Genomic DNA, 27,490 nt, shown 5'->3' on the forward strand with positions numbered 1-27,490 from the left:
TTTTATTTTAAGAATTAAAATTAGTTCATTGTACTTAAATGAAAATAACACTCATTTGAAATGAACACTTCATGTTCATTCCTGATGTTATTTATGGAAGTGGTGAAGTCCAGAATCCTGCTGCATTTTTAACAATTTATCATTACTGTGTTGCACATTTGATCACAGTTCAGCACTTTAGCAATTTACATAAGTTTAAAAAAAACACATAATGTTTACTCATAAAGATTTTTAATTCATCAGTTGCTTTCTTACATTGTCATTCACAGAATGGCCACTGCAGAGTATAAAGTCAGCATAGGGTGAGGTCATTATGGGTGCATTCTGTTTCAAGGCTGTCATTATATCATAAAGAAACACACCCCTCCTGTATTTAAGGAAGAACTAACATTTTGCATATGAGGTAAAACCATTGCTTAAAAACACCTTTAATTGCACATGTAAACATTAGAATTCAAATGTACCATCCAATCCCACAATTTTGCACAATATAGCATACAGCATAGTGCACAGCATACAGTATTATGGTCCTCATACTCATAGTATTATTTTAAAACAAAGTTGCAAGACTATGGTTTAACCAGTAAATACTGTGCAAGAGTGCAGTGTTTATTTATAGAATTGAATTTGAATGAATAGTAGTTTTGTACATTAATCAGATAGGTCTAAAGGTTATAGTCTTCAATTAAGTGTTTTTCTTTATATAAATCTAATGAGAATCCCAACTCACTGAATAAGCAAAAAATAGAACCTTGCAATATTAAGCCCATTTATTTCTGTAAGTGAAGACATAACTACATCCTGTTTTCAAGTCTAAAGGTCTGAGAAATAATAGTCTTTTTTTGTGTACAAGGAAGTACCAACTTCATTAATGGCCCAGGCCACTTTGGGAAGAATGGCAAGTAATCTTTCACAGAATTGTCCACCATTAGTATAGATGGTCATTTATTCTTGTTTATGAAATGTCCAACCCTCTGTATAAAACGGCCTAATTTATTATCATGAACATGTGTATGTTGGGCTATATTACTGATCCGATCAGTGCTTGTATTTCCTCTTGTAAGGAGGGAACTTCTATAGATGTCTGATGTATGGCTGGGCAAAGTATTGCCTTGACCTGAAGAGGTACGTTTAGTCTCAAAGGAGCAAAGAGGCTCGTATCTGCTGTACAACCTGTTTGCCACGATTCGATCTCTCTGCCACTGACCCATGCTCTGTGACAAAGCTGACCTCTCATTCTGAGTGTTGGCACCATGCTGTACCAATGTTTTCACACTCCCATTGCTTGCCAGGGAGCCATCAATCTCTTCTGTGGCAAAGCGAGGAGCAGATGACACTCCAGTTACTGCAACAGTGTGGATCCCTCTTCCAGAGATCCTTTCATTTTCCCTTTTCAGCTTGTTGCTGTCAGTGGATTTCATAGAAATGTTTGTACAGCCCTGCTGTTCCTCATCTTGCAGCGCTTTAAATTCTTCCTCATCAGCAAGAATGGTGTCAGAACTGCCAGTGACTTTTGAACTAAAAATGTTCTTTCTTTTAGGTGAGTCCTCCCTCCTGTCAGGAATGTTTAGAAAATACTTTATTTTCTTGGTGCTTTTCTTGAAGAACTGTGGAGATGACAGGCTATTGGGTTGGCTCTGCTCCTTGGCTTTCAATTCGAATACTGTTGTTGACATGGTCCTGGAAGGAGGCTCTTGCCAAGCAGTACATGGTGTATCTTTGCTGTCTGCCCTTTTGAAGTCATGATGAGAGACAGATCTATGGTCCTTTTTAAGGTTTTGGGAATACCCCTCATTTTTGGAATTTTTGCCTATCACATTCTTCTCTGTTTGTCTTCTCAAAAGAGATCCATAAATGTGGCTGGAGGACCCTTTATTACTGTTGAATGTGTTATACCTAGGATCTGCAACACTGTGTCTCTTGTACAAATTGCCTTGTGAGAGCTCAGGGTCCTTAGCTTGGAGTTGACTTTTAGCTCTACCTAGACTAGCATATACAGTATCTCTTTCTGAACCATAGTTTATATTATTACCTGAATGATCTAACATCTGTGTACTCCGTCTCTTAAACATGAAGTCATCAGGTTGCATGTGATTGTCTTTTAATCCCATCTGATTCCACTGTGCTGAAGAGTAGTACTGTGACCCTGGTTGTATTCCAACTTGATCTTCACGGCGTAGGGAGGAGGAGGAATCATTTATGTAACTGTTAGTTTCTGGCTGTTCTGGTATTGTGGACTTGAAAACCAGGGATGACCTAAGACGAGAAGCCATCAAAGGAGCAGATTTATTTTCTATCTCATATTGGTCCAAGTAGTCATGGACTTCACCTGTGTGAATGTCACTCTTATTGAGATAAGATTCTATCCTCCAGGTGCGCATAAAAGACTTGGAAGTGTTTGCAAGGCTCGGCAGATTCTGTTGCATTGCAAGAACTTGTTTATCATTGCCGTGGTAGGACTGACGCAAGTTAGCATTCCTGTTCATCAGGGTCAACCTGGAGCTTTCATATGGGTCCTCTACTGCATTGGGGTAATGATTCTCTCCATAACGTCTGCTGTCTTCTGTCACATTCCAGTTACTGGAACCATACCTGGAATTTTGAAGAATGTATGAGGGCTCTCGCCTCTCCCCTGCATAGCTGTGGCGTTTGGTAAAATCCATCGCTTCCTGAAGAAATCTGCTATGGTGTGAAATGGAGAGAGGGAGCTCCTCCATTGTATTCCTAAAGCCTGGTTGTCTTTCACATGTTTGGCGATACACTGAATCAAGTGTGTGTCTTAAATGGTCACTCCTTTCAAAGGGTTTGGTGGGGTGACCAAGGTAGCCATCCATTTTTCCATTCATTCTTCTGTCTGACAAGACTTCCTGAGGCTGAAACTCTGCTGGAATAGTGGAACGGGCATAAAGAGTGCGGAACTCCTCATCATAAGACTCTACAAGCCTTCCTGTAATGACTTGAACCATACTTAGGTGGATCTTCTCATAGGACCACATAAAGCTAGAGGAAGAGAGACAGCATAAAAACAACATTTATCAGAATATTCAAAGTTTCCAACTTGATCTTTACTTACTACATCTGTATGATTAACACAGACAACAATTTTGACATTTTCCTGTACAGTTGACTAGGAACAGAATGCTTTAGAACACTGGAGTAACAGTAAAAAAAAGAAAAAAAAAGAAATTGCAATTACTTTCACTTTCCCTAAAGTATTGTAGTATGCATGTGTGATCAAGTATAATGCATTACACACAGATTCTTGCCTCTGAAAAAAAGAAGTGCCATCTGTAAAGGCATTTCTACAAAGTGTTTTGTGTAAATATTGATGGATTGCTCCAACAACTGCTTTTAGACTATCATTATAAGTATGTTTTGAGTTAAGGGTTTTAGGGTTTGTTTGGATTTTTTTTTTCAGGGAATCATATTGACCATGTAATCCTGAAGCAGTAAATAGTAATTAGAGGGGGACACTGAAATATTCCTTTAAACACATTCATTATCTCAGTTCCTTACAGTTGAATACAAATTTTTGAATTAAATATATCATATTTATAATGTATTTATTGATTTGGATATATTTATTAGATTTACATTTATAACTTTTCTCATTTCCTCTGTCATACCTGTATGATCCAAAAAACACTTTTTGACAGTCAACTAGGATAAACTTCTGCTCCATGGCCCCATTGAACTTGGCACCTGATCTACAGAGGTACTCCACACCTTTCACTGTTCGCACCTTCATGTTCTGTAGACAGGACAAAACAGACATTTAATGAGTCTGTTGTATTGACATAACTTCATGATGAATAATATAAAGACAATTCTACCCTGCTGTGATCTTTAGAGAGTTGTATAGCTATTTTGCATAAAAATTGTCTACAGATTAAGAAGATTAAGAAAACATATTAAAGTTTTTTAAGCACAAGGGTCAAGTTGCTCTTGTGCATAAACATGTTTGAAAATAATTAGATAGCTGACAAAGAATCTGACATTAAAGATAGAAGTCAGGATTAAAGGATAGGTATGTGTAATTTTAATGTCTATTTTTGCTGGCCTGTAAATATGAATGTAATTGAAATGGAATAAATGTAAATAATATTTGATTTACTGTAAATTACATGTAGATTAAATCAAGGGTGTACCTTATAACCATTAATATTGTGACCAATATCTTAAATAATGTGCAAAAACAGATGAGATTTCCATCTAAAGAAAATTCCCACACTGGTTAAAATGGACAAGTGTAATTAGGAACATGGAATTCAGAAGGTATAGGGTATTTAGAAGGAGTGTTGAAGAAGCAAGATTCATTTCAACCCACTAGTAATTATTACTTCTCCCCAGGGTGCAGGGAGGACTATTTCAAGAACCTAGACATTTTGTAAAATCATGTCATCAGTGCTGTACTTTCATCTGGTCACCTAACCAGACAGGACAAGTTTTCTCTCAACAGGAAACCAGTAAATCAAAATCAGTGTCTCAGAGTGCTATTTAAAATACTTTTAACAACTTTTTTTTTAAAACAAAGAAACATGTTTCCTGACAAACTGCTCTGAAAGAAAAGAACCAAGTGATACCTTGTATTTTGTCCTGGATTGTTTGAAAATTAAACTTTGGTAGAAAACACGGATTAAAAGTATTGTTCCTGCCACTGTCAAAACTGAAATCATCTTCCAAATGAGAAATCTCCTGAAGTTCTTCTGATGACTTACAGAAGTCAACAAAAGTGTATAAACATGTTGAAGAAAAAAAGGAACTTTCCTAAACAGCAAACACAGAAGTATCACCATAACATCAGCAATGTAATCAGGTGCTAATAATGCAGAGTAATGGGCAGTAACCCTTATTCAAGCTGTTCACACTGTCATATTGATATGGTTTGTTATAGCCTAAAATTTTTTTTAAATAAAAAGAAAAACACCTCATCAAAGTAAGGCTGAACATGACTAAAAGAGGAGGAGAAGGGGGAAGATGGACAAGTGTATACGTGTCGTGGTAAGTGGTGTTGTACTCTGAGACACTACAGCCAAGGATCTTCTTTAGTCATTAGTCATAATTTGGTGGAGTTTTTTAATTTGGTGGAACAGCTGTGCTTTTCTAAATTTTGTCTGTACAAAAAAATGGTGAATGTGATAAGTCCTCTTAACTCACCCATACAAGCAATTTAGTAGTGTATGAGCAATTTAAGAACAAACCTCTTGTGTCTGTTGTGTCTGCATAATTGCTGTAGTGTATAATCAAGTCCACTCACCCTGAGTTTTTGGATCTGAATGTCATGGTTTGCCACCATATGGAGGAAGCTCTTGAAGTGAACTTGATCCAGGAGGATATAGACAGGAATACCTCTGACAGATGCATCAACTACCTCTTTAAAAATATCCACATCAGTAAACACATCCATGGCAATTGCAATGACCTGTATGGAGATTTGAACAAAAAAAGATGAAAATGCAGAGAATGCATTAATGGCTATGACCTAAGAGATGAAACATGGTAATTATAGGACACTTTCCAAAAGGATGTGCCATGCTGTTCTCAGTGCCTTCTCACTGAGCTGTTAATCGGTAATGGTGTGGAAAATAACCCAGAACTTTAAAAGATAAAATCAGACAATAAAGGTCACCAGTAAAATTCACGTTTTTTGAGCAAGAAATGTAACCATAAATGCTTCAAGAGTTTTCAGAGTGTTACAGAGCAGAGTACTGAAAAGAGCACACAGGCCTGCATGGAAGCAAAACACCCTCAATCCCTTGAGAAACTTTAGTATTATACATTGATATTCCCTTTTCAAGGGAAAAAACCCTCATGAACCTACCATATGACAATTCATGTTTTGGCAGTCACTTGTTATGAATTTCCAGGGGTTACCATTGAAAACTAATCTTGTGTTTTACCTGAATGCCAGCATTTCTCTATTCAAGTCTTAACAAGCTCAAGATGATGAACTAGTGACAAGTGCATGTTGCATGATTCATCAAAATCTTATGCTTATTAGCACCACACCTTATGTAACGTCAAATATGTCATATTCATTCACTGACATTATAAATAGAAATTAAACAGAAGTTGCTTTTTGTTTTACAATTTTGAAATTATTTGTATTTAAATCAATTTTATTACATTTACATGTGTGATTTCCATTTCAGGACTGAGCCAAGTTTTATGTGATTATATTATATTGCTTTGAAAAATATTGGAATAATACAAATAATTTAGTTAGTTTAGTTATCTTTTGTATGGTTTGCTATTTAACCAACAGCTTTACCTCTGTTGACCTCTGTCAGTAACAGTCCCCATTTTTAAACAGCTGGCTATATGCATTATTCCATAAAATATGATAGATATAAAATTACTTTATATATAAAGACAGACTAATGTTCAAAACTTTAGAATTACCTATTAAGTTTTATAATAACTGTCATTATTTTATTCAACAATTCAGATATAAATAATGTATATGTATATTATGTAAAAATACCAAAAGGTATTTCCAGGTGTTTTGGGGGGAATAGTAAATTAATCAATAATAAATAGTTAATGCAATTATCTATGAACATTAACAGCATTTTACATCTCCCTACAAATGAATTAAACCTATGAGGCTACATAGTGCTAACAACATATTAGAATCATTATATACATGTAACATAATTGAATAGTTTTATTATTGATTGCTGGTTATTGGTTATTGTGAATATTGACCCGAAACCATTAAGTGGTGGTCAACTGCAGTAGCTTCCCTGATTACATGCTTCAAATCCTTCAGTAAAATATTAGTTTGTATAAGATCTCCATGACCATCATTAAAATAAAACAGTGTGACTAGCCAACATATGTTCATAAGAAACTTATATAATTATGCAAAGTGGAAGCAGTGGCATCATATCAGTCTTTTTAAGCTGTTTCAGAGATGTGGAGTTCTCTCCTCATAGTAACATTGTACAACAAGCCATGCTCTATTAGATTCTACAGATTCCAACTATATAAAGAACAATAAAGAGTAATCCATTCGATTCTCCAAAATGTGCCTATGCTGGAGCTAGATTTCCAATTGTTATCAGTTCAGTTGCTCTATCTCCACCTGTCAGTTTCCCCTTTATGGAGACTTTAAAATTCAAGCTCTTTGTCCTGCAAAACCCCATCTGGGTTCCCAGGTCAAACTTTGCCAACTCAAGCCCATGTCTTCCAGAACCAATAATGTCATGAAGTGACATTCTGTATTTCTGCTACCATTTCCTATTTCCATACTTTATTTTTTACATGCATATATGTGTAAAGGATAACAGCTCTTAACAATGATGACATACTAGCTTAACATTTCCCATTTTTGTAGTTTCTTTGTCTTAAGTAACCTCACAGACATTTTGAGGCCCTGTTGTTTCTACTATAGATATTGAAATGCGATCTACCTAAGTTGATAGGGTAAATTTTCTTCATGTCAACTTGACTTCATGTGCAGAGCAGGAGCAAGAGGTCAATGGTATCATGCTGGTATCAGCTGGTATCAAACACTGACTGCATCTGCACCTCCATAATGACCAGCTATATAAAATGACAGTAACTGACACATGCCCAGAATTTGCTCACCTAAGCACTCTGGTGCATGTTTGTCTAAACTCGTAATGACAAACTGACCAACAGTCTGGAGGAGGGACACTACTCTAAAAAACCTACCATGTATTTATTTCAGTGACACATGATTGCTTACCACTGTCCTACTCCCTTAAGACTACAGAGTTTTGCAAAACTGTAGGAATTATTTTCCTGTAAACATTTTATCAAAATTTCTCCTCTCTGTCATGTCAATAAACTTCTGAGGTAACTCAGTGATTATAACAATGAATCCTTGTTCATTATACAAGGTGCAGTGCTTGCACATTTTTCATCTGAAAATAAATAAATAAATAAATAAATATATATATATATATATATGAGTGCTCTCATATAGCAGGGCCCTGACAACTTATATGCATGTGCTGCCAAGCAGGGTTTCATGGACACACCCAAATAACTCAGATGCTCCTGTCTGTGTGATAGTAAAGGGTGTGGACAGGTGATTGTGCAATATTTTTTCCCCCTTTGTCTGAGCTGTGTGTGTTTTAGCATATTTTAGGTGGAACTGTTGCTAGGGAGAGACCATCCTACTGTGACTGATCCAAAGAAGAGTAGTATATCATATGTAATGTTTGTTCCACCATTATTTCACAATGACATATGAAGTCATGTATATGGATAAATATGGGGAAGTATTCTTACAGGTGAATCGCCATACTGATGGTGAACTGTTTTGGTGAACTGTTTTGTACTGTTGTGTACCCTTCTGTTTGTACCCTTCTCTCACATGGATGACTTTAAGATATCACATGCAGCCACAGTGTTCTTATTCTACCTGTTTTTATTCTAACTAATAACACTGCATGCTATAAATGCTATTAATGCAAGGAACAAGATGCAAGTTGTTCATATTCTCATCACAGTAGACCTTTCTTTTTGGCTCATTATTAGCTTTGTGTGTTTGTATGTATGTTGGGGACTTGCAGTATATGGATAATAAATTGGTAAAAACAGGAGTGTCCGAAAGTCTGAGAAGTCTGAGATGAGAAGTGACTTCCCTGATTTAATGTCCAAGCCTAGTTCAATTCATGAAGCTCATGGAATGAGTTAAATAATATGTGCTAGCTTCAAGAATGAGTGGATAGGTCCTGTGAACTTTAAACAACAGCAGTTTCCGATCAGTATGCTAACATTATTCAGATTAACAGCAAGCAAGGTGATGCAGAAATAGCAATAAAATTAAGCACAATTAAGCAAATAGCAATAAATTAAGTTTGATTGAACCTGAAATTGTTATTAGCCCTCAAGACATTTAATGGTGGAGAAGCTAAGCTAAAAGAAGCTTTTTTGACATTCCTGCCTTCCTGGAGAAAAAAGAACAGCATCAATCTTGTCAACAAAATTGCCCTGAGGCGATCTAAAAAAGGCAGCACGCCTTGTTTTATACAACATATCTTCAATACTGAGCTGCTATTGTAAGTCAACATCACACTTTAATCTTTGACAAACACAAAAATGGTTTAAATGCACTATGCAGTATGCAGCATACATGAGATCAGAGAAAAACATTTTGCAGACTGACCAACAAGCAATTGTGTCATTCATGCCATTATGCTCCAGTGTTACCTGTCTAGCATCCTGGATGTGTTTTCTCACCACCTCCTTGATGGTGGGGCTATTTAGCCTAGGTGGGTGGTAAAGCAGGTCAATGTTGGTTTGGAGTGTGTTGTGCATGGCCTCTGGCCACCCCAGTTCCAGATCTGGGGCAGGAGCATCAGAGTGCATAGGCCAGTAAGTCCCTGAAGAGACCTCCTCATCCCTCGGACCATCGGTATCTTCAGTGTGGTTGATAACAGGTGGCTGCACTGAATTCTGTGTGATAAAGTGGATTTCATCTTCTGAAAGGAAGTTGACTATATTCTGAGCTTTGATGAATTCCTGATACACGTTTTTGCCATCGCTGACCAAACAGTCAATGGCTAAACGATAAGCCTCCTTATAATGAGGTTGAACATAATCCTCAGGTTTGAGTTCCTCCTTTAAGGAAGAGAGCAAAGATAGATTTGATTCCATCATGGCTTGGATCATTCCTCCTCAAAATCCTGAATGGTACTGAGCTGCAACCTAATAAACAAAGCACAGTCTTAAATAAGATAAATTGATATCATGAATCAAAATGAAAAAAAATATTTTCATGAATGTATGACTTTATTCTTTGCCCTAAACAACAAGTGCAAGTGTTTTTCACTTAAAATGTGATATTATTAACAAGTCAAATTAAGTACTGACTCACTACTGACCTTTTTATTACTTATGATGAGATTATAGAAAGAGTGATGATAAAAAAGGTCCATGGTTTTTGGACAATGCAGTGTGCCATCAATATATTACTCATAGCACCTCTATTTTCTTGATGCATAATGCCCTAAATATAGTCCTGCTGTGCTAAAAGCTCCCTAATAAAATGAAACACCACCTTAAAGTGAATCATGCTTCAGAGGAAAATGATTCAACATTGATAATGTCAGGTCACAAGAAAAATATTGTTAAATAAGATAAATTTTTAAATATCCTGGGTTTTATGTTTTGTTACTGCACAAAATAACGCTTTTGCATGGTATAAGCTTCACAGTTCCTGATCTTTCATTTTAACATTATTAGCATTTTACACAAGTTGTTGTTCCTCAGTGCTGAGTGTTCATCAATGATAAGTTTTCCTTAATAGCTATGGGACATGCATGCTTGGTTGTATAAAGTTAAATTAAGTTTATACACAATTCATAAAGAATGTGAAAAAAAAATGATAGGGATACAAATATGCAAAAACAACCATAATCTTTTATCAACATATATGATGCATCTCAAAACAAAGACCAGAAAATTTAATGAGAAGCTGATTAACAACTTTGTGGAAGCTTCTACAAAAAAACTGTCTATAAGAGAAGCTCAAATATATATTTGATATATTTAATAGTTTACAAGAATTCCATAACAATTCATATGAACATTAGATTATTACTGTAAATAAAGTAATAATGTATTTTTAAAAAAGACTCCAAAAAAATTATTTAACTCTTGTTTCACAGTTATAAATAAATGTAGACTGTATGTCACCTAAGTTAACAGAGTTGTGGAATTAAAGCAGAAAGGCATTGTAAAGTACATGTTAAGAAGAATTATGTAAATACACTGAGGAAACTGTGTTATATAAACAATATAATTAGCATAATTTCCATAAAGAAAACACATATGGAAGCTACTTTTTCTGAACAAGTAAAATATATATACAAGGTCTTATATATAAATATAAACAAAGTGTTATATTCTGGTCATGAAACTTAGAATTTACCAATTTAAATGTTCTCAGATGCTGTTAACAATTAGACCCAATGTATTAAACATATCTAGTTAGTCCAACTTAACAACATATTAGTCCAACATATCTCACCATTTGTGTACCTGAACTTATTTGTTATGACTTACTTGAACTGTCATTTATGGAGAAATCTTCTGGCGTTCTGGCAGAACATTCCTATCCAGTGTTTTTAAGAGAGATTAAACATATCCTGAAAAGTAAAGTAAAGTGCTCCACTACTAAAGAGTTAAGGCGAAAAAAATGAACCAAATATGTCACAACACGAGAAGAGCTGGGAATCCGAGAGGGTGGGTATTCAAGTTTTCACATGCAAATACAAAAAACTGAAACACTCTCCCAAAGCCACAGGCTATGAACATGTTTGAGTCACACTTAGCCACACCCCTTTCTTTCTTTCTGTCTCTCTCCTCGCCCTCTCTCCCCCTCCCCCTCCACTTCTTCCTTGTTTGAAAGACTTAAAAAGTTCAGAGTTCACTCTGATATACCGCTGATATATTGATGATATTCACTCTGATATATTTTTTTTCTCTTTTTCTATTTATATCTTCTTTTTCTGACAAAGATACTTTTGACTTTGTAGTAATATTGTGTAATGGTATTTCATTCACAGAACACTCTGTTACAATAAGTCTTACAAACTATATTATGGTGCTTCTATATACGTACATGTTTGAACCAGTGCTGTAAGGGAATTCTGTCATATACCTATATAATTAATGTTATTGTGTGGAGAAAACCCTGCAAGAAACACTGCAAGAGGTAAACAGAGAGCAGTAAACACAGAGCATTACCATATGTTTGCCACTGGACAAACACTTCTTCTGTAATGGCACATGGTGTCCCTCTATTTACTGTTTGGAGTGTCCACTATATGGGACATGAAATCCCCAAGATATGTCCAGTGGCGTTACAAGAGGTATAATATCAATCTATTAATTATTTTGGCCACTTTGTGCTAATAGTTCCAGCACAATTTGCTGATCACTTGAAGTATTATAGCTAATCCCATTCAGTTCACTAAACAGTAACAGGTTTAGCGACTGCTTGCAACACAACATACAGAAGATCTTTTATTTAGCTGTTAAACTGTGGAAGGTTCAAGAGACTATTAGGCTCTACATACGTTACACATTTAGACAGGGCTACACTTATTTTAAGCTACATTTGACTTCATACTTTAGATTTGTTTGGTTATTTGGTGTTTTGGTGGATAAATAACTTCATGGATTTACCAGGGGGTTTACCCTATGATACAGTATTTAAATGTATCTTAAAATGATATTTTGGGTTTAATTATAGCATGTAAGTAATGAGTTAAAGTAGCACAGGCAGAGCATCAAGCAACTACCACCCATTACTGTGTCACTGTGAGTCACTGCGAAAATCTGTAATATCCTGTATTATACCTCTCTGTCTTTGGCAGTAGTTCAACTGAACAGACAATTGGCAGCTTCCTTTGTGACCTACGGCTTTGCTTCAACCTGGAGTTGAACAGGGACTTCACCTAAAACTTCCAGTAATGCTCAGTAACATTGTGATAATTTAAAGCCCCTCACAGCAAAACAATTCTCTGAGCTTCAAGTCCTATCACAGAAGATATTGCATGATTTGCATATCTGATAAATTTCTGCAGTAGGAAAAGGAAAAATATTTAATCCACCCATGCAGACTATTTTCTGTCCGGGCTCCAAGATGGTGGAATGACCTCCCACTTGCTGTCCGGACAGCAAAGTCCCTTGCAGTCTTCAAACGCTGACTGAAGACCAATCTATTTACAGAATATTTAAAGGACAACTGACCCTGCTCCCATATTGACTGACTAAATTAGTACTTATTGTAGGGTATTGTTTATGTTGTTTAACAAACTTGTTGTTTATTGCACTTATCATTGTTTAAGATAGAGCTTATGTATTTTGTACTTCTAGGTATCAGCATTCATCCCTGTATTCTACATTATTCTAGTTCATTGGTATGTTGGAGTCTAACCTACTGTACTGTACTAGGACATATTCTATGAGTAAATGACAAAACACTTTTGTAAGTCACTCTGGATAAGAGCATCTGCTAAATACCATACATGTAAATGTAAATGTAAACATGTGAGTAAAAGAGTGAATAGACAATGTCATAATAATATCTTTGCACAGAAATAAAAAGCCTTTACTATTGGTTAAACAACCTAAACTACAGAACTTCAGATTTTCATAACTTAAAACCTCCACTTGATCTTTTTCTTTGAGGAAATATGATGCAGTTTCTATATGTCTCTCTGTGGTTTCACAAATGATTAAAATGTTGGCTGCACTGAATGAGAGTTCAATACCTCACAGGCAGTGTTCAGTTACACATCGAGGGTTATGGAAGTAGGTGTAGTTTCATGGAATTTTGGAAGTATATTTCAAAATTTAGGCTCTGCAACAGGTTTTTCTCCCTTGAGCGAGCTGTATCATTGGTGAGTCATGTCCTGAAAGTTCATTGTTCATCCAGTCTTCCCTTCCTTGGAATATCATGCAGGCTGTCCTGTATTACTTGCATGTATGGGCAGGTACTTTGAAAGGGTTTGTTTGTTTTTTGCAAAGACAACAAAACACGATCCCTCACAAGATACTGAAGAATATATTCCAGATTAGATCTCACAGAGATAAGAAGCCAAAGCAAACCAAAAGATCAACAGTTCTTCAACTATCAACTATCACAACTTTATTTTTATTAACCCACTGTTTTGTAGGGGCATTTTTACTAGCATTTCTATGGTCTATCTGCAGGAAGAACACATAAGGGCAGTCTATTCTTGTGTTTTATTCATTAAGTGAAAGTTTATGGACTACTTTTACTATGCTCCAACAGCCTTTTTTTAGCATGAAAATAGGAAGATTGAAAAATTTGGTAGTTTATTTTTGTTGAAAAGAAAGATGCTGAGAACCTCATTTTGTAGTGACTTATAAACATGTAAATAGATAGATAATCTGAATAGTACAGAATAGTAGTATCTCTGTTCCTCTGTCACTCAGGAGAAGGGTCAAAAACAGTTCTGGGCTCCATTTCCACAAAATACTTTAGTGTTAAGATCCTCTAGAATGAAAGAAAGAATTTTCAGTGTGATATTTGCTATAAATGATCTTTGTATCATGTATAAGGCAAACTGGCCCTGATTGTTTAAGACTTCATAATGCGACAGGAATATGTCCTTTTTGTCTTCATCTATATCCAATCTGTTTCTATGCAGAATTTGTCAGCATTGCTATTTTTTTTCCTGCTGGTCAGTTTCTGACCACAGGATCACTGCTGACTGGATATTATTTGATATTATACCATTATCTATAAAACAAAAACAAAAATCACAGTGGCATGGCCAACACAAATTGTGCATGGCAATTGATGGGGTTTTGTTTTTGTCACGGTACGCCCCCAAATGTCTCCGTGTGTGTGTGTGTTTGTCTGTATTGCCACGCCCTCTTGTGTCGTTCACCTGATCCTTGTTGTGTGTAATTTTCATGCGCATATATAAGTCTCATGTCTTATCGTTGAGGTTGTCCGTGTTTGAAACTATCACCTGCATGCTACATCTGGTTAAGTGTGGCAATAAAAGTCTGTTTCAATGTGCTTCGTCCCCCCATCATGCTTAAGCCTCCGAATGTCACAGAAACACCGAATGACAAAAGATGCCTAGGAAAGGCAAAAAGAAGAAGGGAAAGAAGGGAAGTACCGATGCGAACTGGTTCTCTGTCAATAAAGATCTGCCATTATGTTTTCTGGTTGTATGCAGCATCTTTTTTCTATTTTTTGCCTTGGAATGTTTGTGGTTGGCCTACCTGTTTGTGGTTGGCCTACCTCCCTGTCACTACTGGGCTATGCTGCTCCAATACACTCCATAACAACTCCACAGCATCTGTTCCCACTATCGCCTGGACTCTTCCACCTACATGCTATGCCAGTCACTTGGCTTTGCTTGCCACCCCAGTTATATTCATCGCTCCTACAGATCTCTGTTCTCTACTTACCACTCCTCTGACTGTGCTATTCCTGTTTTCTGGAAAAATGGACGACACCAACGAACCGCCCTCCTGTGCCCGTAGAATTAACTTTGATGTTCTTCGCCCTCTCCCTCGCGCCGTCTCCCAGCCCCCTTGGGAAAACTCTACGACGAATAAACGTAACTTTGCATTGCTAAACTGTTGCTCCCTCACAGATAAAACCTCCATGTGCCACGATCTCACTGTGCAAAACAAATTTGATTTATTCTTTCTTACTGAGACTTGGCAGCAACCTGAGGACTACTTACATCTCAATTTACTAAAACCCAGTAGCCATAATTATTTGGCTAAGCCCAGAACCCAGGCAAAGGGTGTTGGTCTGGTTACTGTCTATAATGACAATCTTAATATCTCTGCCTGTACCTTTCATGAGGTATCCTCATTTGAATATTTGGTGTTGAAGCTAACTGTTTCCTTACCATTACTGTTTTTGTTAATCTACTGACCACCCAGAACATCTTCAGACTTTCTGTTAGAATTCAGTGAGCTTCTCACTCTGGGCAGTGTAATGTGTTCAGGGATGGTTGCGCTAGGGGACGTTAATATCCATGTTGACACTGATTGATCATTTTCAGTTGAATTCCTATTTGTGCTTGACTATTTTTCTCTGACTCAACATGTTGATTTTTCTACCCACTCTCATGGTCACACATTAGATTTAATCTGCTCTTCTGGATTAATTACTTTTGTTATTGGATCGTTAGTTGGTATCTCTGATCATAAACTTATTGAAGCCACTGCTACCATCTCAGTCACTCAGCCATGCACTAAATCCCTCTTCTCTTTCCATAATATCAAAGCTCAAGTTTCAAGTTTCAAGTTTCAAGTTCGGTTTATTCGTCACATACATAGTCATACACAGTATAACTCGCAGTGAAATGGTGGAGAGTGCTCTGTCCAAACTGAGGAAAGGAAACAGGGGTGCATAGAGAAAAATGTATATATGCAAGATAAATATATATACTCTATGTATGTACAAAATATATTAACAATGTATGTACAATATATGTATATTATGATTATATACACAATGTACAATGTATATGGTTGGGTATATATGTACACAATCTACAGAATGTACAGTGCAGGTGTAATATGCTTGGGTATATATGTACACAATCTACAGAATGTACAGATCCATTTTGTATAATAACATATCTACAGTTGTTGTGTAACAAGGTAATTGAGTATAAATCTATATATACAGGTGTACAGATATACAGTTATGTTACATGGTGGTGGTGGTCCCCACAGTTTATCAGTTTCCCTGATTCAGGGCCCGAATGGCCTGTGGGAAGAAGCTCCTCTTCAGCTTCTCTGTCTTGGTCTTCAGGGAGCGGAAGCGCCTCCCTGACCTCAACAAAGAGAAGAGTCTATTGTTGGGATGGGTGGGGTCCTTCACAATTTTCCTGGCCTTGGTCTGGCACCGCTTGTAGTAGATGGTCTGCAGGTCAGGAAGTTCCGTGTGAGTGATGCGCTCTGCTGAACACACTACCCTTTGGAGTGCTTGTCTGTCCTGCTTGGTGCTATTCCCAAACCAGACTGTGATGCTCCCCGTGAGGATGCTCTCGATAGTGCAGGTGTAGAAGTTCCGCAGTACTTTGGAGGGCAGTCTGAAGTCTCTTAGGCGTCTGAGGTGGTAAAGACGCTGACGAGCCTTCTTTGCCAGGGAGTTGGTATGGCGGGACCAGGACAGGTCCTGCGAGATGTGAACTCCAAGGTACCTGAAACTATCTACTCTCTCCACCGTGGTTCCACTGATCCTCACAGGTTGGTAGTGCCGCTCCTGCTTCTTGCTGCAATCCACGATCAGTTCCTTTGTCTTACTGACGTTTAGGAGGAGATTATTTTCCTGGCACCAGTTTTCCAGGTGTTTAATCTCCTCCAGGTAGGCCCTCTCGTCGCTGTCCGAGATCAGACCCATGACAACGGTGTCGTCAGCAAACTTGACAATAATGTTAGAGCTGGAAGTGGCTGTGCAGTCGTAGGTGTACAGTGAGTAGAGCAGGGGGCTTAGGACACAACCCTGAGGAGCTCCAGTGCTGAGGGTGAGGGTGGATGAGGCGCAGTTGCCCACCCATACTGATTGTGGTCTGTCTGTTAGGAAGTTGGAGATCCAGTCGCACAGGGATGTATGCAGTCCTAGATCCCCCAACTTAGTAGTGAGTAGGGAGGGGATGATGCTGTTAAATGCTGAACTGTAGTCGACAAATAGCATTTTAATATAATTTCCCCTCCCTTCGTCCAGGTGAGTCAGTGTAGTGTGGAGCAGATGTGCAATTGCATCGTCAGTGGAGCGGTTGTGGCAGTATGCAAACTGCAGTGGGTCCATGGAGGCTGGCAGTGAAGATGAAGATGTTGACCCTCTGCTCACCTCTACTCCTCTCCCCTGATGTCTGTTTCAAAACTGTCCTCTTCTGATGATTTTCTCTATATATATAATGTTTCCATCTCTGAGCTACTTGAACAGGTAGCACCTCTCAAGTCCAGCCAGGTTCCCTCTGGTCGTTCTTCTCCATGGTTCACCCCTGAGTTGCATACCCTGAAAACCAAAGGTCGGTGCCTTGAGCGCCTCTATAAGAAAACTGGTCTCACTGTTTATAAAGTAGTCTATTCTGACCATATGCTTAATTATAGGTCAGCTCTAAATACTGCCCACTTACACTTTATTTGGTCCCAGACACTTTAATGGTCCCAGACATAAGCCCAAAACTTTCTTTTCCACTATTAATAAGATCCTTCAGCCTCCATCTTCCTTTCCATTTGGTACTGTTGAACAATGTAAAGGTTTTCTTAGATTCTTTAATGAAAAAAATAATCAAAATCAAGTTTTTTCCCTCTGCTCCCTACATCCAATTATGTGGACACCCTTCTCACCCCTGCTGCTGAACAATTTTCTGCCTTCTGTCTCACTCAACCTTCCCTAGTCTCTGAGATTATAACAAAATCTAGTTCCTCTACCTGCCAACCTGCCTCCACTACTCTTCTTAAGAAGCGTTGTTCTGCTATTTCTGCTCCCATCTGTCATCTCATTAATGCATCCCTTACCTTAGGTTACTTTCCTTCAGCTCTCAAAACCTCAGCTTTTACTCCAATTCTTAATAAACATGGACTAATTGCTGCACTTCTTGATAATTGGCCCTTTCTGGCCAAGGTATTAGAAAAAGTTGTGGCTTCTCAACTGCAGTCTTTCCTAAACACACATTGTAACGTGCGGTGGCCCGAGTACCGCAGGGCCAGGGGCAGGACGCACAGACTCCAACGTCTGGGACGTACATTTATTATCATTTAACATAGAACACTAACGGCACCCACAAGAATCACACACGATAAATACAAACAAGAAACGACCAACATTAAATACGACGATAAACACGTATACATGTAACAAGAACGAACATAACGTTTAACATCGCCATTGAACATTTACACACCACATTGACACATTACGATAACGATGACCAACGATGCTGCATTCCCTGACCTGGGTTTACATACATACAAACAAACGAGGTGCAGGTGTGTGCAGGCGTGGACACAAACAAAGGTCCTCCTACTGCACGTGGCTGGCCAAACCACGTGCCTCACGGGAGATGAGCATTCCGTGACACACAGGCTCTATTTGAACCTTTTCAATCTAGTTTCCATCCCATGCACAGCACTGAGACAGCCCTCGTACATGTTCCAAATGATCTTCTTCTCTCTGTTGATTCTGGTGACCTGAGTATTCTCCTCCTTGTAGATTTAAGTGCCGCATTTGATATAATTAACCATAACATTCTCAATGCCCACCTCTCAACCATTGGCATTACTAGCATGTTTCTTGAATTGTTCTCATCCTATATTTCTAATAGAACACATAATGTTGTTTTAGGTAAACACAAATCACACTCTGCTACCATTACTCAATGTGTTCCCTAGATATCTGTCCTTGGCCCTCTCCTGTTCATTATCTACATGCTACCCCTTGCTCAGATTATCCGTAGGCATGGTCTTCATTTCCACCGTTATGCACTGTTATGACTCTCAGATCTATATTAACACCAAGGCTAACACTACCCTACCACCTCCTGCTTTACTCTCCTGTATCCAACATTTCAAGCAGTGGGTGAGCATAAACTTCTTACAACTCAGTTCTGATAAAACAGAATTTCTATTTATTGGCCCAAAGTCCAAAATTCTCTTAAATTAAATCTGGATGGTATCTTGATCAGTTCCTCATCCACAGTTAGGAACCTTGACGTACTCTTTGACTTCTCTATCTTTTGAACCCCGCGTCAAGTCTCTGGTGAAAAATGCCTTTTTTTTCACCTCCATAATATTGCTAGGCTTAGGCCCATGCTCTCCACACACGACGCTGAGACCTTGGTTCACGCCTTCATCACCTCCCGTCTTGATTACTGTAACTCTCTCCTCATTGGCATCCCTAACAAAACCATCTGCTCACTTCAACATGTCCAAAACTCAGCTGCAAGAAGCCTCCTTCATATAAGGAAATCAGTCCACATCACTCCTAGACTACATCAGATACACTGACTGGCTCCTCGTCCCTGAATGCATTCAGTTCAAAATCCTCCTCCTTACAAACAAAGCTATCTAGCTCAACTCTTACACCCTTACTGCCCCACCTGTACACTTCAGTCCTCTAATGCAGGCCTCCTCTCCGTCCCCAAGTTTAGACTGGTGTCTGTAAGGGGCAGATCCTTTAGTGTCATGGCCCCAAAACTATGGAACACTTTACCTCAATATCTCAGTCGCTGCTCCACACTCTCCTTCTTCAAATCTGCATTTGAAACATACCTCTTTTCCCAACACTTTTCATAGCCTCTTTTCTTATCCGTATTTGTTAATGATTGTGTTGTCAGTTTGTGTCAGTTTCATTTATTTGCTTTTTTTTTCCCACTATCATTGTAACGTGACCTTGTGCCTGTGAAAGGTGCTATAGAAATTGCATTTATGAATTATTATTATTATTATTATAGCATTCTGTAAGCCAAGCAAGTGTGAAGCTGAAGTGTGAAGGAAAAAATGCCCAAAACTAAGGTGCTTCTTTGTCTGGAGATTAAATGGTTTAACAAATGCCGGTCTACTAAAAAGGCAAGAATTTCCTCTGCCTTTTCCAAACATTGTATCCACACTTCTAATTCTAATTTCAGAGCCAAGAGCTCCCAACTATTTGTCATTGTTTCTTTGGTGAAGAGGTAGAATTCTGTGAGATTGCTTTGGCACTGGTAGAAAATAGTAAGATATATGGTTGTTGTAAGATATCTGAAAATTCATGAAAGTCAGGAGCATTGCTTTGGCTTTTTTTATTCAGGGATTGAACCACAAATGGTTTGAGCCTAGCCTTTGAATGTTTTACATCTAGGACAACCAGTTAAGTGGATTTTTACTCAAGGATTGCAGTTTTATCAACAGTAATTAAGCACAACATTGGTTTAAATAGAAAATACATTTGTCTTTGAATTTATATTTCAAAACATTTTTCATTTCCTTAAGGGGAGCAGAGAATGTCATCAAAAATTTGATCAAGGCATATACTTTTATCACAATATACCAGATTTGCTTCACAGTGATAAGAGATAACATTAAATAATTACATTTAGCTAATTAGTTAAGGCTGCAAGCAGATAGCATCTTTTCTTAGATTATGGTATCGGTTCACATCTTCATGTTCACTAACAATAAAAAGTCATTTTTAGCCACGTGTACCATTAAGATCTTGATGAAAGACACGTGTGCTATATAAATTCTCCATCTGATCTCTCTTAATCTGGGAGGTATTAAATGTAATATCTAGAAATCCTACATTTGTGTGTTTTAAATTTCATCCAACACGTGGACAAGCACAGTCACTGCCCACTTATTTTGATTGGTGGCACTGCCAAAGCACCCTACTTATGTCACGGTTGGTCCCTCCTATCCTCCATGTTCCATGGTTTCCCTGTCTTGTGTTTTGTTTTGGTTCCATTCTGTAGTTTAGTTTTCTCTGCCCTTCGTTTGGTTTTCCACACCTGTTCCTCATTTCTAGGCTTGTTAATGTTATGTATTTAAACCCTGTCTTTTCCCCCCCTGTGTCTTGGCTGTACGTTGTTTGTCTATGAAAGCCTGTATTTGTAGTGGAAATCTGATGTATGTCTTTATTTTTTTCTATGAAAACCTGAATTTGTAGTGGAAGTCTAGTTTGTGTGTTTCTTAGCCTCTGAGTTTATCCTAGCCTCTGTTATAGCCTGTTTGCCTTCGTGTGCTTTGTTTGTTTGTTTGTTTGTTTGTTTGTTTGTCTTGTATTGTCAGACTCTCTATGTTGGCGCAATGACCCTGGACTACTCTGATGACTACGACTCTGGATTTGCCCCTAATAAATCTCGCTCTTCTCCGCACATGCATCCACCTGCTTACAATTTATAATCCTATAAAAAGCACTTCTGTTTTGTCAGAATTAAGGGAGAGAAAGTTTCCTAATATCCAGTGTTTGATGTCCTGTACATTTTCCTCAGTAGTATTAAGCAATGTTGTCATCTGGTTTGACTGAAACATAAGTATTATCAGTGTGTTATCAGCACAGCACTGGAAACTAGCACAGTGTTTACAAATAATTTCACCTTAGAGGTAGCATATATTAAGGAAATAAAGTAGAGGCCCTAGAAGGAAGGACACCAAAACTAACATTGCTTAAAAAGTCTCCATTTATGTATACGAACTGATAATGATCAGTTAAGATCTAAAGCAGGAAATAGCTGTTCCCTTAATTCCAACAATATTTTCAAGTATATCTAGTAATGCTTGCACAGGAATAAAGCAATCAAGCAATGGTGGAAAAAAAACCTTATGCAAGAAAGAGTTCATGCACAGTGTGAAATTTGGAAGTCAGGATCAAGGTGTGAGTGACATTCAAAAACCATATTTGTTCACAGAGGAAAAAAAATTAAACAAAGGTGCTTCATAGAACATATGGCAGGAGGTGGTTTGGCAAAGTCTCAAAACACAAGGTTATGGACCATTAATACAAATAACTGGGCTCCAGCACCTGTGGAGGTTAAATAAAGGGGTGATAATACAGGTAATTCAATAAACTGGTGTGCTCTCATTGGTGTGCCTGATTTGTGAGGTCTGGCCAGCCTATACCAGCCAGGGTGTGACAGTACCCCAAAGGGTATGCTGGCACCCAGGTGCAGGGGTGGCCCTGATGACAAGGAGGCCTAGACAGATGGGCATGGTGAAAAGCACTCAGGTGGTAGGTGCCCAAGCTGGCCAGTACCCAGGTCCATTCCTCAGGTCCATACTACTCCCAGTCTAGTAATTATGCCTGGAGTCAAGTAGGGTTCTTACTGCATAGGTGGGCTCCCTATCTCCGAGTTCACTCACGTCACTTGACCGTTAACCTATAGGTGGTATCCAGAGGTCAGGCTCACCGTCACATTGACCTTCTCTAGGAGCTCCAACCAGATCTACAATATGAACTGTACCCCACGGTCTGAGACAATTTACATTTACGGCATTTAGCTGATGCTTTTATGCAAAAAAAACCCTTATAACTATGATTGAGTACAGCTTGAGCAATTGAGGGTTAAGGGTGTTGCTCAGGGGCCCAACAGTGACAACTTCACAGTTGTGGGGCTTGAACCAGCAAACATCTGATTACAAGTCAAGTACCTTAACCACTGATAGTAAGAGGACTCACAGAGTGAGTCACACAACTAACCAAGCTGTCTATGCTGGCTTGTAGTTTGTTAGTTTGAGTCCTTGGTTCATCAGTATTTCTTACTGATTGCCAATGATAGCTGATGATGGCTAGCGACCATTAGTGCAAAGTGCTGGACTCAGGCACCTCTGGGGATTAAATAAAGGAGTGATAAATAAGGGGACAGGTGAAGGAGGAGATACAATAACCAGTATTTGGGACCGGGGAAGTGAGTGTGCACTGTGATTAGTGTGTGTGGATTTGATACCAAGGCTCATTGGATACCACTGGGGCAAAACACTGATTGGGATTTTTTTTTTCTGTCCCAAATGCAATGACCAATGACCCAAGCCATAAATCAATACATACAAATAAAATCAGAAAAAGAAAAATATTTCATGTTCCTGTTTCTCTCCCTTGGAAACATCTTGAGACTAAGGCCTATGCTCCCATCAACACTGCTCCCAGGCTGACCCCTGAAACATCTTTCAGCAAAAAAAATATATATTTCTTTAGCCTTTATACATTATAGCTTTGTTACTTTAGAAAATGAAAAAAAAATCTTAAATTATATTAGTTTTCCAGAAAACATATGTTGACAATGATATTCAGTCATGTTGTATAAAACAAGAAAACGTTTTCATGTTTCCGCAACATACCATGGGGAATGCACTAATACATATCATAGATTTGTATGGTAATTTCTCATAAATGAAAATTGTGATACAAGAAAGATGTAACTATGTCACATATGCACTCTATCATTTAGAAATAAGGGTGAGTCTGGGTTTATATGCAATATGTAGGCAGTGTAAAAGCCTACATAGGTCCAATTTGACATTTCTTGTTTGGCATGCATACAATAAATCTTCAAGTGGATTTTAAAAACACATGATGTTTTGAGGCAATTATTTTAAAATGCTTCTGAAATAAAATAACTATAATTAAAAGAACAGATACTCAGCATTAAACAAACTAATATCATATACACGACTATATAAATGTGACATTAAACATTAAGAACGGATTGGGTTCCATTTTGCCAGCAGTAAAAAGTGAACTTGAAGTCTATGGAACTGCTATGCGCACTGGAATCTGACACAAAACAGCAAAAATCTTACAGCATGCATATACTTACATTTACATTTACATTTATGGCGTTTAGCAGATGCTCTTATCCAGAGTGACTTACAAAAGTGCTTTTGTCATTTACTCATAGAATATATCCAAGTACAGTAGGTTAGAATCAAACGTACCAAAGAACTAGGATACTGTAGAATACAGGGATAAACGCTGATACCTAGAAGTGCAAAATACATAAGGTCTATCTTAAACAATAAGTGCTATAAACAATAAGTGCTAGAGTTTGCTAAACAACAAAAACAATACCCTACAATAAGTATTAAATTAGTCAGTCAATATGGGAGCAGTGTCAGTTATACTGACACTGCTATCAGTGTCTGATGCCAAATTGTTCTTTCCATGAGTTGGTGCACCTTGGAATCAAACCCATAACCATGGTGTTGCTAGTGCCTTTACCAGGTAAGATACAGGACCCCCCCCCACTCCTGCGTTTCACCAGACCTCATATGGGTAACAGATTAAAGGGAGTAGGAGGAACTGCAAAAACGATTACAGAGCCTTAATGTCTTTTAAGGTAAACAATCAGAAGCACGTGTTGGTTTATGGCTGCATTTCTGTTTACTCTTCCTGTTTTATTAGGTAAGTAAAACAGCAAGTGGTAGATGGCAAGCCAGAAACATGACATACAGTAGCAGTGTGTATGGCTATATGTTAAACACTGACCAAATTACCTATATTACCCACATATGCAGTTTTCCAAAGGTGTGGTAATAAAATAATTTGTGTATGAGTTTAAAAAAACTGATGCTGTGAGGTTGTTTGAAGAGTTAACAGTTAATAGTGGTGCACTATAGTTGTAATACAACAAATTTTGAAACCATGCACAAAATCTGTGCTGGTGTTTGTCCCTGTTAAACCATTTAATTCCATGGAGTTAATGAGTTGATGTATAATTAGCAACCCTCCTAACCTCATTACTGTCTTACAATTCACTCCTCATCTGTTTCCCATCTATTCTCCCTATTTCAACCCTTGCTACTCCTGCTATCTGTATGAAGTGTCTTGCATCTTGCCACCTGAGAGTTAAGATGTTTTTACTCTTTCCCCCAAGTTTGTATTACCTTATTTTTCAGATTAATAATCTTTCATTTATTCCTTGCAATGATTTTTGCCAGTCTCTCTGACTATCTATTTGTCCCTTGACTATGATTCTGCCTAGTACCTCCAAGTCTGTTTGTAACTGCACCCCATCTATCATGTTACCTGTGACAACTGTGGTGTGGATAACAGTTTAGTGAAGGGGGAAATGAGGAATAGGTAGTGGTGAGTGAGCTTGAAAACTTGCTTGTACTTGGCTCAGGAAATGGGGTAGACAGATGGCATACTGAACCAGCATCAGTACTGTAAATAAACTATATAGGTATTGCTCAGTTACACAAATATTATGCTGATGTGTATATTTATTTAGTCATCTTGTGAGCATAGTGCATGAACTGCCCTTTAACACCATTAAATCCTGGATGGCACATTAACAAAGACACAGTAGGGTAATATTTTATGATTTGATGACTTATGGGGAACATCTAGGAGCAGATAATTATTTAGAAAAAAAAGCAGAACACTGGGATAAGTACACTGCTGTGTAGATGTGTGTGTTACATGAATTTTATGCTCCCAAACACATCTGATCTTAAGTAAATTTACATTGCAAGTGCTATGCTCCTCCTCATTTTATCTCTATTCCCCAAAAGTTCACATTGATATGAGCTTCATTATGAGTGTCTTCTCTAGTTAAATCAATTTGCACTCATTTGTCTTGCTAGTACACTTTTTTTGTACCATCTAAAATCTTTCAATTTAAATAATATCTTACACTTATAAATAATCAATGTTTATTGCTTCTATACAGAACAAGAGATATTATTGAGAGCCCTATGTGGCCTATTTTTATGTATATATTTAGAGAAGTACAACACAAACAATGTCTAGTTACCGAACCGGTGCCTACTCTGGGCAATGTCTGGCAATGTGGCCTTGACAGAAGTAGTGGAACATGTTGGACAATAGGTTAGAATTCAAGAAAAAGTGGCAATCCTTTAGAAAGTGACCCATGTGCATGGTGGAGAGGAAAGAGTTCTTATTCCCAAAGCTCTTTCAGGCAGAAGTGCTCAAGTTTTGTTTATCAGACCCTTCATACATAAGCAGACAGAGGTGACAGTAGTGTAGCCAAACTATCAAAGCTTCCCAAAATAAAACTCTATTGATCTCCAAGTTCCTAGATATCTTTGCACTTGGCTTTGCTTAGTGCATTTTAAAAGCAAACCTCATAGTAGCCATTGTCTGGCACTGTGTGATATGGCAGCTGTTGGTATGTAATGTGCTCAATGCTTTGTCGATCTTGACTGTGTTGTGTTTCTGTTTGTCTATAGGAGTCTGTTCAAGGTCTTAATTCAGTTCCTATGTAATATCACTTCAGTCAATCCATTTCAGTCCTTACCTTGTGTTTTCATGCCTCAATTATGTGTGACATCAGTGTTCTTGGACCTATATAAGGATGTTGAAAGCTAGTCTTATTCTCACTTTGTGTACTCTCATTTCAGTGATATCTCCTTGTGATTGTTGGTGGATTTGTTGGTTTTGAACTTTGTGTTTGTTATTTTAACTCTTAGTTATTTTTATCTCCTGGCATTAACTTTAGCTTGTATTTATTTGACTGATTGATTTCATCTCACCAGGAGTATGGTATGGCTGCCATGTTGAGTTGGACTTTTTAGGGAGGAAAGATATTTGTCTTTTGGTTTGTCTTCCTTTGTGATGCACAATTACGATAGTTTGTGTGATAATCATTAACTTGCTGTTTTTGTTTGTTGTTTTGCCTGGGTCACACCTGAAGTCAATACTACCGCAAAGATAGAGATATACAAACAATTTATCATATTTTCATTTCACATATAAGACATATACATTTCATGCAACACTTTTCTTATTATGCCCAAGCAAGGGGTTCGAGTCATAAGAGGAGTCATAATGCTGTAAAGGTTTAAGCCTACAGTTTAAGAATTAAGTGAGAGCCCTAAGAAGAATATTCATAAACAGAAGCTAGGACCACTTCTAGCTGATACTCACCTCCTGCATGCACAGCCTTCAGCACAGCTCTCCAAATCTCTGGCATGGAGGGATTAGTCTAGATGAACATGTGGCCTCAAGGATCAGCACTGTCACATCATTAATCCTCTCCACTGTAGTCCTTGTGATAAAAAAAAAGTTCCATCTTTGATGTTCTGGTACCAAAGTTTACACTGCTGAAGTAATCTGCATTTAGTGGGTTGTTTATCATGGAGTGGTTAATGTTTTCCTCAACAGGTGTTGAATGTAGCTTTTTTACTTGTTATCAAAATGCTTTGATAAGGATATTTACATACCTTTACTAGAGTCATTACTGTATGCTTTATTTTGCAGAGGGAACTGCACTGTACTTCATTTTGGGCTAAATCACAGTGTGAGAAATTTACCCTATGGTTTGTTTTGAGCCATATTATCAAATGTAACAGTTTGTACTATGATCATGAAGGATTATTTATGACACTGATTTTAAGAAATAATAGTTATATAGAATAATATTGACATCTGCCTTCATGAAGTTAAAAAGCCTTCATACATGGTGTATAAACTAATCAAGATCTATCAACCTTTTAAATGAGGGTGGTATATTTCTTAACAGGAGGAATGCAGCTGTTAACACATGCTGCAAGTCAT

At 37.8% G+C, this 27,490-nt stretch overlaps 1 protein-coding gene across 2 annotated transcripts; it reads right to left on the reverse strand.

Moving 5' to 3' along the window:
• Nucleotides 1–214: 214 nt before the first annotated feature.
• Nucleotides 215–26,971, reverse strand: fam83b (family with sequence similarity 83 member B). 2 transcript variants are annotated; one of them, XM_035531734.1, is made up of 5 exons: nt 26,861–26,971; nt 9,187–9,684; nt 5,258–5,422; nt 3,627–3,751; nt 215–3,000 (listed from the first exon to the last, which is right to left on the reverse strand). In XM_035531734.1, exons 2-5 carry the CDS (start codon nt 9,646–9,648, stop codon nt 942–944), a joined length of 2,811 nt encoding a protein of 936 aa, XP_035387627.1. In that variant the 5' UTR covers nt 9,649–9,684; nt 26,861–26,971; the 3' UTR covers nt 215–941. The 2 variants fall into 2 exon arrangements, with proteins under 2 accessions (XP_035387627.1, XP_026879338.2); XM_027023537.2 differs by lacking the exon at nt 26,861–26,971 and adding an exon at nt 11,044–11,093.
• Between the last annotated feature and the right edge of the window lie 519 nt (nt 26,972–27,490).

The sequence above is a fragment of the Electrophorus electricus genome, chromosome 11, assembly GCF_013358815.1.
Source record: "Electrophorus electricus isolate fEleEle1 chromosome 11, fEleEle1.pri, whole genome shotgun sequence".
NCBI classification, from domain to species: domain Eukaryota; kingdom Metazoa; phylum Chordata; class Actinopteri; order Gymnotiformes; family Gymnotidae; genus Electrophorus; species Electrophorus electricus.

What these genes read in the sequence shown, in the direction of transcription:
- fam83b (XM_035531734.1), bottom strand. Translation starts at nt 9,648, where the DNA reads ATGATCCAAGCCATGATGGAATCAAATCTATCTTTGCTCTCTTCCTTA. An exon ending in TTCAGATCCAAAAACTCAGG is followed by an intron (nt 3,752 to 5,257) that starts GTGAGTGGACTT and finishes TCCTGTCTACAG; the next exon opens with AACATGAAGGTGCGAACAGT. An exon ending in GTGTTTTTTGGATCATACAG is followed by an intron (nt 3,001 to 3,626) that starts GTATGACAGAGG and finishes CTCTTCCTCTAG; the next exon opens with CTTTATGTGGTCCTATGAGA.